The sequence below is a fragment of the Ascaphus truei genome, chromosome 15 (assembly GCF_040206685.1).
Source record: "Ascaphus truei isolate aAscTru1 chromosome 15, aAscTru1.hap1, whole genome shotgun sequence".
NCBI classification, from domain to species: domain Eukaryota; kingdom Metazoa; phylum Chordata; class Amphibia; order Anura; family Ascaphidae; genus Ascaphus; species Ascaphus truei.
In genome coordinates, this window is record NC_134497.1 from 43124616 (window position 1) to 43136040 (window position 11425).

The window sequence follows — 11425 nt, forward strand, 5'->3', positions numbered from 1 at the left end:
TGCTCAAAGTTGCCATCCACGTCCACATGTTTAAAGCATCCTTAAGGCCTTGCCCCCGCTGCCTACTACAGCGTCCGCTGTGGCGGACGCTGCACGCACGAGAGCCCTCCCCTCAATGGTGCCGGGCGAGAGCTGCTCCTGCTCTCAATAGAATTGAGAGCAGGACTCGCGTCGAGCGATTAGGCATGCCCCACGGCGGTTCAGCCAATGAGGGCGAACCTGCCGGGTGACGTCATGGCCGCGCCCCCGTCACTCCCCTGCCACGCCCCCCCCGGTCTCTCCTCCTGCAGTGAGCTGCAGACAGGGGAATCGGCTGAACGCGCCGCCAATATCGCGGGCGCATGTTACAGCGGCGTGACTGGGGCCTTAGCCTAAAGCTCAATTTATTAGGTTAAAGAGATTATGCTCTGACAATGACATGTTTCTTCTTCAGTCAAGAGCAATGGAAGAGAGATTTATGGCTAGAGGCTATAGCAATACCGCACTATTAGACCTTTAAAGTGCAGCATAGCGGAACATGTACGATTGATAAAAAAGAAAGGTGGTTTACATCCAGTGGCTAAACACTTTCCTATGTGCCCAATGGGCGGAATAGAGAATTTTCCATATTCCGGCATTGAACATATTCGCTGTCACCCAAGGGGTGGTGATAGGGAAAATACATTAAATAAACAAGAAATGTACTGGATATATACCTTGAATACTCTTCACCCCTCAGGTATTAACATAGATTGGGAGCTCAAACATTATTTGTCAACTTGAAGCTGCCCATGGGGAGTGTTCAGGGTATATGGTATTCCTTTATATGTCTATCGATACATTAGTTCTCTGTTTGATCATTTGATCCATTCATATATACTTAAGATGTTTGGGATTGTGTATCATATTATATTCATATTTGATTTAGTTATTATTATTTCTTATGGCATTAATTTAAAGTTATAATTATTTTTCCATTAATTTTGTCATTAGTCTTTGACGTCATGTAGGGTTATTTTAGTATCTGTTGTTTGTATATATACTTTTTGTGTTTTTAAATTGTTTGATTACAATATCTTATTTTTGTATATTATGTTTCTTTAAGCAACATTGTATGTCTGTTACACATAGCAGTCTCTGTATGGGTGTGCACGACAAGTCACTGCAGCACTAGTCTTTTGATTAACTCATTATCCATCAGATGTGCTGCCTGCATACGTTTTGTCTTTATCCTATCAGATCGTGTCATTGCCTATATAGAGATCAGCTGTGTGTAAAGTTTTTTGTACTCTTTGATAAAGTCCTTTTGTCAGGATGAAACGCGTAAGAGGTTTTTTTCTACCTTCTACTAATGTCTATTTTTGATTAAAAAATGCTTTTTTCTTTTACTAATTGCACTTGGATTGTTTATGGAGACCAGTGACCGGCCCGACTCTGTTTTTCCTCTTCTATGATCAAAATAACACTAACCCGTTTCATGCCTGTACTTACTGTATACCACAGGTACCAAAGGGGTTATACTTTATTTAAAAAAAACATTACCTAACCCTGTTGACCCCGTTAGTGGCCAGTAAATTATTGCCATTCTAGTAGCTAAGGAAATTAAGGGGTTAACCTCTCTCACCACCACCTGCACCCATCACAGAAATCCTAACCACCCTCCCTGGGGCAACAACTGCCATCACCCACATCCCCTACCTCCTCCCACCTTTTAGACTAATGCCCAATATCCCTATTAGACAAAGGTGGTTTTAAACATTAACAAAAAATATATTCACGTTCAAAACAAAACAAAAAAGAACATTCAAAATACTTTTCACACATAGTCAATGGTTTATCACCATGGATAAGTAGGCCCTCGCAATGGGGGGCCCAGATATCCACATTGGTGATTAAATGGTAACCCAATAATAAATAAATACATCAACAATATTAAAATATATTAATAACCCCCCTTCATCACCTCAGTGGATAACCGCTATGGTAATGAAGGGAATTGGTGGATGTACCATGTGATGAATGCCATGTTTTGGGTGCTGGGAAGTCACCATAAAGGGAGGAAATCACATTCCATTTTCCATTTTTTTTAATCATATTCCATGATTTTGCATCGTTTTTGTGTTTGCATTGTCCCCACCAGCATTGTATTTATGTATGTATGTATGTATGTATGTATGTATTTTTGTATGTATGTATTTAATAACATGCAATGTTTGTATGGTGGAGAATCAGTAATACAAGTACAGACTCCTTGTTCCCTAAAAAATAACCTTTAAACAATTGTATTAAAAAATTAACAGAGTTCTGTAATTCACTGAATAATACTGGTATAGCTTAATTAAGTCTGAATAACATATGTGATGTCAAATACAATAACAGGGCATTTGGTTCCTGATTTAACAATGGAGATTTAGCAGAAAGTTGGATCATCCTATAACTATTAGAGACCTGGTACATGGTGCTGATATTTGAGCTTCTAATGAGACACGTATTCTATTCATTGTACAAACATTTTTAAATTACTGTATACCTTCACAACTGAAACTATCGACATACTATCTATCAAAGGATTTGAAAATATTTCTGCCACTTTAATTGGTGTTTTGCAGCTACTGAGATTTCCTTTTAAATCGTTAAATATTAGGATCCACTTTAAATATTAGGATCCACTACATCTACTCTCCCGGACCAAATGCTGCACATGTTTTGCTAAACCCTTCATTTTTACAATGTACATCTACAGTTTACTTTCATCCTCAACTTTTTGTGATACGCCAACTTACCTCTCCTGCATGACCTTTTGTAAGACAGTTTGTGTAACAGTGACTTTTTTGTCTCGTCTAGTACAAAGTCAAGCACCAATAATCTACCCATGCCAACACTGCAAGGTTGCTTTTAGCAGTCAGGATTACCTCCTCAAACATCTGAAGTTCAAACACCCAAATGAATATATGGAAAAGATGAAGACAGAACAATCTTGCAACATTCCAATAAATATGACAGAAAATGCATCTTTCAACCAGTCAAGTCACTTAATACACAATGTAACTGCTTCTCATCCCAAAATATATATATTAACAGCTGCAACAGGAAAAGATCTTGGAGAAAGTGGGAAGAGTCTGACTTGTTTATCAGACCAGAACCTACAGAAGAGGACACAGACCGGGGAGAGACCGCATGTATGTGAGGAATGTGGGAAGGGATTTAGTGACTTATCCAGGCTGGGCATACACAAGAGGACACACCCAGGGGAGAGACCCCGTGTATGTGGGGAATGTGGGAAGAGATTTAGTCGGTTATCCAGCCTCAACACACACACTATGACACACACAGGGGAGAGACCGCATGTATGTGGGGAATGTGGGAAGGGATTTAGTGACTTATCCAGCTTGCGGATACACAAGAGGACACACACAGGGGAGAGACCGCATGTATGTGGGGAATGTGGGAAGGGATTTAGTCGGATATCACATCTGAACAAACACAAGAGGACACACACAGGGGAGAGACCGCATCTATGTGGGGAATGTGGTAAGGGATTTAGTGATGTATCCAACCTGAACACACACATGAGGACACACACAGGGGAGAGACCACATGTATGTGGGAAATGTGGGAAGGGATTTAGTGACTTATCCAGCCTGAACAGACACATGAGGACACACACAGGGGAGAGACCACATGTATGTGGGGAATGTGGGAATGGATTTAGTCGATTATCACATCTGAACACACACACAATGACACACACAGGGGAGAGACCGCATGTATGTGTGGAATGTGGGAAGGGATTTAGTCGATTATCACATCTGAACACACACACGATGACACACACAGGAGAGAAACCGCATATATGTGGGGAATGTGGGAAGGGATTTAGTGACTTATCCAGCCTGATCAGACACAAGAGGACACACACAGGGGAGAGACCACATGTATGTGGGGAATGTGGGAAGGGATTTAGTGACTTATCCAGCCTGAACACACACAAGAGGACACACACAGGGGAGAGGCCGCATAAATGTGGGAAATGTGGGAAGGGATTTAGTGACTTATCCATCCTGATCAGACACAAGACGACACACACAGAGGAGAGACCGTATGTATGTGGGGAATGTGGGAAGGGATTTAGTCGATTATCCAGCCTGAACAGACACATGAGGACACATACAGGGGAGAGACCGCATGTATGTGGGGAATGTGGGAAGGGATTTAGTGAATTATCCAGCCTGAACAGACACATGAGGACACACACAGGGGAGAGACCGCATGAATGTGGGGAATATGGGAAGGGATCGTGTGTCATGCAGCCTGAACAGACACACACAGGGGAGAGACCGCATGTATGTGCGGAATATTGGAAAGGATTTAGTGGTGTATCCAACCTGAGCACACACGAGGACAAACACAAGGGAGAGACCGCATGTATGTGGGGAATGTGGGAAAGGATTTAGTCAGTTATCACATCTGAACACACACGAGGACACACACAGGGTCTGTTTTCTCTAAAGCCAGGCATGTTTAAGGATAAAGAAAGTCATAACTTTTTTATGCAGGTTATTTGTATCCTTCTTATTGTACTTTTATGTAAAGAAAAATGCTGTTTGTTCTAATAAATGTGCGTTCCCCATTATGCTGAAGCGGTCTGTAGCCTCACTCAGCTTTGAATCGGAATAGTTTCGCCGCAACCAATTGGCGTTTTTTAGGGTAAGGTCTTGAGGTATGGGGTTTTAGGGTAAGGGGGGGGGGGGGGCTTAGGATATAGGGGTTTTAGGGTTGGGAGTTTCGCCACTTACCTTAGCAGCAGAGTGGCCAGCGGTGGCGTGAATTGTGGCAAAACAGATGCAACCAAAATGTCCTAGAATGTCCTGTGAATACTGAGGTGGAGGACAGATACAGACTAACGTCCCCAGTGAGGGACATTAATGCAGCCGGCTTTACATACTGTATGTCCTGTTCATTTTAGAGAGCAGCAAGCAGGGCCTCCCGCAGGGGGGGGTGAAAGCTGTCCCGGGCCCAATGGCTGTGGGAGGGCTGGCAGGCAACGGTGCAAGTACCCTAGACCTCTTGCCAGGCCCATACCAGTCACGACCAGGCCCGGCTCCATCAGCTACAGCCTCTTCCTTTCTCTTTGTCCCACGCCGAGCTTCCAATGTTGGGGGCATGCAACGGCCCTCTGACGTTAGAGTGCCAGAAGTAAGTTGGGCTTTAGCTTCCGGTGCGTGATGACTTAGGAAGCTCAGCGTGGGACAGAGTCAGGAAGAGACCTGCAGCTGAGGGAGAGCCGGGGACCAGCTGCAACCGGCAGTCGGGCCTGGCCAGAGGTCGGGGCCAACTTGCGGTGTCTGCTGCCGGGCAACCCGCAGCCACCGGCCCGGCCTGACCATCCCCAAGGTAAGTGTTTTTTTTAATATGTATTGGGGTAAGTGGGGGTCTTTTTATATGTATTGGGGGAGTGGGGGTCTTTTTATATGTAATGGGGGGGGGTCTGTGGCAGTGAGAGGTTTAACCAGGCCAATAATAAAGGTATTATGCCTGGCTGGTTAACCCTAAACAGTGTTGGGACAAAAGGGTTTAAAATGTATTGCAACCATCAGCCTATGTTTTCCCCTATACTATCTTTTTGTCCCTGTTTTGCAGCTAAGAAGTTAGCTCCAGTTACACTGAATGAATGAAAAAGTGCTAACTATATTTGTGACACAAGGTGGAGCTTCTAGCGCTGAACTAAGCACAAAGTGAAGAAGCGTGCCTGTGAATAAGTGACTGCTTTGAAGATGGGTATCACTTCCTAAGCCTTAGACCTCTAAACCGCAAAGTCAATTGGATAAGGGGTTTGCGGTCTAGCTGAAGTGCCGTCTTGTCAAAATGTATCCAGCGGTCTTATTATCCACTTAAGCTGAAATGTTGGCGTGTGTCTGCGGTTACCGATCAAAAGCCAGCACGGATAAATTGTATGCTAGCTTGTAACCCAGACCAATTACAGGTCAAACCGCAAACCACATCACCACACAGAGCCCATTCAATTAAGTGGATAACTTGCACTAGGAAAGAGCTAGCACTCTAATTTTTTCAGTGCAGTTATTTACACATGTACCATGAACATACATATGAATTTTATATGTGTTATACATGCAGAACATACATTTATAAGCATACTGTATTTCAATGGTGTTTTAAATGCAAAGGCAGGAAACCGTTTCTGCCAGTCCGGCAATGAATCCATTAACATGCCCATATGTTATTGATGAATGAGCTGAGGGATTTTTCATCTCTGGACTTCAAAGGGCACCCTGCTAAGGTGGTGCCTCAGTGTCTAAGAGAAGTCCAGATTTGAAAAGCCTCAGAAACCCTAGGTGTTAGGGTGGCCGGGATATTGTTAAGTACCAGATACCGGTGTGAAGTATGGGCACATCACACTTGGTAGCCAAACCCCAGACTTGCTGTCACCAGGTAAAAGTTTGGGCCTGGTATGGTAAGTAGCTCAGGTGTGAGGTTTGCACATGCTCTGCAAACCGGGAAGCAGCTTCTGCCCTCTTTAAAAGGTACTGGCAAGTCTGGGATAGGTGGGGAAAATTATTCCCACGAGAGGATTGGGTGTATATGTATAGGACCCCTAACCCTATAAAAATGCCTGCGTCCCCAATGAGGTGCGAGACAGCGGCATTGTGGAAACAAAACACGACCCCACCGATAGATAAGATTCGGAACAGAATTTGGTTCGTCTGCCAGATGGAGAAATTGACAAGTTTGGTCAATGACACTGGCACAAATTTTCTAAAAGTCTGGTTTCCGTGGTTGGCGCAAACCGACATCACGGGGGTGAGCAATGCCACCATTTGGCTGTGATAGCGCAAGGTGAGTTCTCCTTCAATGAATGGTACAAGGACAGACATGACAGATAGGGACAGTTGCAGCCTCAGCTCAAGTGGTTAGCTAGGACGCACGAGGAGTTCGAGAGGTCTGGAACAGCGGCGGCTCACGGCAGAACCAGTAGAGGTTCCCCCCCCCCCCTTCCCCATCCCCCCCTCCCCTGGTGTGTCCCCCCCCCTCCCCTGAGTCTTTGTGTAAGTGTGTTTATGTGTGAATTGAAATGGCAGTAAATACAGCAAAGAAATTGACATGTTATACAGAGAGTTACATTGTGTCAGCGAACTCTATCAGGAGCAGACCCCTGCCGAAATCCACAGCTTCAGAAAGCAGGAGAAGCGAGTTCGGCAAGCGGCTTCACCTAGTGTGACGTAATTCCGGTTGCGGACGTGAGGCATCGCGAGAGGTGGCCTGCAGTGACACCCAGCCTGACTTCGATCGGAAGAGGTGCCTGCAGCCTTCCCTAGAGTGCCACGCGTCCACCATTAGCTGCCGCCGGACAACGCTTACTATATACCACTGCCTGTTATCTTTGGATTTCTTGTAAGTAGGATTCCGGTTTTACACACCGGATCCTAGACCTGCTCCGTTAGTTCTCTGCCTTTTTATAATATGTTTAAATAAATTCTCTGTTTATTAGTCAGCCTATCTGTTATTGTTGTAAGTGTTTGTGTGTCTTTGTATGTGTGTTATATGTTTTGTTCATACTGTACCTTGTTACGCTATGATTTCTCCTTTTATCTTCCCTGCATTATATACCTTGGTTGCTGCTGTGGAGCCTGCTGTCTAACGACTGGATCCTCTTCATTGGACATTGCAGCATATCCTTGGACTCACTTATAATTTTCCATTTGGACATTGAGGTGCCGGTCTGTATTGTTTTCTTCTGTGCTTTGCACTAACTGTGTTTGGGTTAGTTTTTTCCTGGCAGCCTTGCCTTATTCAGTTAATATCATATATGATATTTCACTTTGTGGTTCACAATATTGCACCATAATATTATTTGTTTATTTTTAGCGCTATATACACCATTTTTTCTTTTTAGTCACATGTTATACTATGTTTAATAACTGCTGTATATGTCTGAAAACTGAATAAAACATAAAGTTGAAAAAAAAAATGCCTGCGTCCCAGTCAGATTAATCTCAGCTTTACCAAGATACGTCCAAGCTACAGCGTCAGAGGTGCCGGAGTGCGAGGGGTTAACTACATCATAACGAAGATTTGCACCCCTCTTCCAGAATTTGTTTGAGCTAAGTATTCCCGAACGAATCCTGTAAGGACTACACGAAAGAATTCCTTTTGGTGGAGATATAGGGATGACAAATTGCGCCCCTAGCCAAGGATTGTCACAGGACTCAAACAGCGCATCCACTTGCATGCATGCAGGAGTGTCCAGAGACTTTGATTCGTTCTTTGGACATATGATTTCGTTTCCCCATCCCAGTGAGTGTTTTATTGACTAATTGTGAATATTGTGTGTTTGTCATAAAAGGAAATAAATTACAATTTCCTTTGCCCATCTTGTGTGCTCAATCCAGAATCCCGGTATTAATGTGTTGGTAAGACCTGGTCTACCGTGACAGGGTCTTTTTATATTTATTTATAAAATGTTTTACCATGAAGTAATACATTGTGTTACCTTTCGTTTTCAAGTATGTCCTGGGAGTATATGGAGTGGTTGTTTAAAAATATGTATTGGGGGTCTTTTATATGTATTGGAGGAGTGGGGGTATTTTTATATGGAGTGTTTCTAAAAACAATATGTATTGGGGGGTATTGGCAGTCTTTTCATATGTATGAGGGGAGTGGGGTCTTTTTATATGCAGTGTTTTTAAAAAAAATTGGGGGGAGGGGGGTCGTTTTTATTTTATGGAGTGGGGGTTTATTTATATGTATTGGGGGAGTGGGGTCTTTTTATATGTGAACAAGAAGAAAATAAAGGAGCTAAATTGATTAATCTATAATGATATAGGTGGGACCTGACTACAATTGACTAGAATAATTTCTGCTGCATAGGTGAATGAAAGGGAATTCTCAATTCCCTAAAACAAGTAATGGAAATAGAAGAACACACACCCTAGCGCATAGAATAATATTAAATGATGAGAACCACAGTTCCCCAGAAGCTGATTATACCAAGTTTCCCAAGAGGACACACAGGTTTACATGTAGTAAAATTAAAATGTTTTATTAAAATATACTTATATAGAAAAGTAATAATATCACCAAATATAACATTAGGTATACCTAAGCTGGGTTTAAGCTTGACCACAATTATAGATAACAATAAAATAACCTAAACTAAATGTCAATTCTCAGACAAAAACACCACTACTGGTACCACAAAAATGGGAAAAAAGATATCATTCCCAGTGTAGGTTGTGCTGTTTGAGGAGAGATATGTTTAGGTATGATACCACAATTTTTAAAACATAGAATAATGCATTACTTATACAATGTATAGTACTAAGCATGTGCAATAGGTGTTACACTTATAGCCCCAAACGGTAAGTGGATTTTCCTTTTGCCATATTTGAAATAGTATCCACCCTTCTCTGTTTGGAGGGATAAGATGTTAATATTTCCGTTGAATGCGCTAACTTTGTGAGCGGATATAGTTCAATATCGCAGGACAGATTGATAAGTCCAATGTATGATGTAGTTGTTTTATTGTTGTTGATTATGTGAAAGTTTCTCAGTTGATACATTATGTGAGTGCATACCACCAGAATGTTTAATGCAGTCTTACCCCTTTGGTGTGGTTTTCTGGATCTCTCACATACACGATCCCCTCACCTATTTGGGGCTATTCTGTGGCTTGAATGCACTCACTAATTTGTGAACTGCAGATGCTTGATCTAATCCTCCTATTAGGTTAGCTGCTACAATGTAGATATTCTTTTTACAGCTACCTGGTCCAGGCATCTGAACAGCAAGGTTTCTGCTTTGCGGTTGGTATCCGCCTCCGCTTGGTCTGTGATCTTGCTGCACTCACCCCTGGTGTGTGCGGTCCCACACTAGTATCCCAGGTGTCTTGGCCAAGTTTTGGGTCACGTCTCCCCCCCGTGATGTTGTCGTTAGACTCACCAGCTGACAACCTCTGGGATTAGCTCCTCTCACACGGCCACCAACTCAACCACAGTCCAAGCAGGCTCACCTATAGCGCATACGGTCCTTTGCTAGTACTGCGGGTGTCTCAGCGCTGCGGTCGCTGAGCCCTCTGGTTAGGCAGCTTTGGTGGAAGGCTCCCTTCACTTGGTCGCTTGTTGAATATCTGCTTTGGCGCCAAAAGATTTTCAGACTACTATGGTCCAGTAGGTATATGGATCCTCACACAGCTAGGTAATTGGCTTTTTCTCACCCTACGCATTTCACCCATTGATAGGCTTCATCGGGGGTTTGACTAATTGGCACTCTCCTCAGCAGGGCCACCAACAGAAATCATGCGGCCCAGGACAAATGAAAGGAGCAGCCCCCTCCCCCCTCCCCCGCCACCCATAGCGCACTTACCGTGTACCAAAAATTGTTAGCACGCAACTTTTACATGACTGTTTTCTTGTTAATAAAAAACATTACAATGCAATCTGTTTATTTTAATATGTTCAACAAAAGACAAAGATACTGTACCCAATGGCTACATCCTATGTGACAAAAGGCTTGGGGGGGATTCAGTATGGGCCTGGGGTGTTCCCTACCTGTCTTTCTGGGTTAGGGGGGGATTCTGATATCTCCTTTGTGAAGCTTGAGAGTCAGAACTGGAAGAAAGCAGTATAGGTTATTTCGGTGTATTTTCAGTTAAGATGAGACAGAGAGAGTGTGGGTGAAAGAGAGACAGAGTGAGTGACAGAGAGAGTGGGTGAGGGTGGGTGACTGGGTGAATGACTGACTCTTGGATTAGACTGACACTTGGATGAGTGACTGACACGTGGGTGGGTGGGTGACTCTTGGGTTGGTGACTGACAGGTGGGTGACACTTGGGTGAGTGACTGACACTTGGGTGAGTGACTCAAACTTGGGTGATTGACTGATGGGTGGGTGTATGGCTGACTGTGCGTTGGTGTCTGTATTCACTCACACACTCTGACACACACTCTCAGACACACACACACACACACTCAGATGTACACACTCTCTCAAACACACACTCACACACTCACTCACACACTCTCTCAGATACTCTCACTCAGGCACTCTCACTCAGGCACTCACACTCTCAGATTCTCTAGACACTCTCTTAGAGACACTCTCAGACTCTCACACTCTCTCACACTCTGACACACACTCGCTCAGACATTCTCACACTCTCTCATAGACACTCTCTTAGACACTCTCAGAGACACTCTCTCAGAGACACTCACACGCTCTTAGACACTCACACTCTCTGACACTTGACACTCTCTCAGACACTCTAGACACTATCTCAAATACACTCTTTCAGAGACACTCTCTGAGACTCACACTCTCTCAGACACTCACACTCTGACACTCTCAGACACTCTTACACTCTCTCGCAGACACACTCACACACACAGACACACATGGGGTGAGAAATCGGAGCGGGGGGAGAAATCGGAGC

At 43.7% G+C, this 11425-nt stretch overlaps 1 protein-coding gene across 2 annotated transcripts in view; it reads left to right on the top strand.

Annotated features, from left to right (window-relative positions):
• LOC142466874 (uncharacterized) overlaps positions 1-4628 on the top strand; it is a 29688-nt gene extending 25060 nt beyond the window's left edge. For both annotated transcript variants that reach the window (XM_075572428.1, XM_075572429.1), the window contains exon 3: positions 2824-4628. In XM_075572428.1, the coding sequence (XP_075428543.1) occupies positions 2931-4433 (1503 nt within the window). In that variant the 5' untranslated portion in view covers positions 2824-2930 and the 3' untranslated portion in view covers positions 4434-4628. The remainder of the gene's footprint in view (positions 1-2823) is intronic.
• The last annotated feature ends 6797 nt before the right edge of the window (positions 4629-11425 follow it).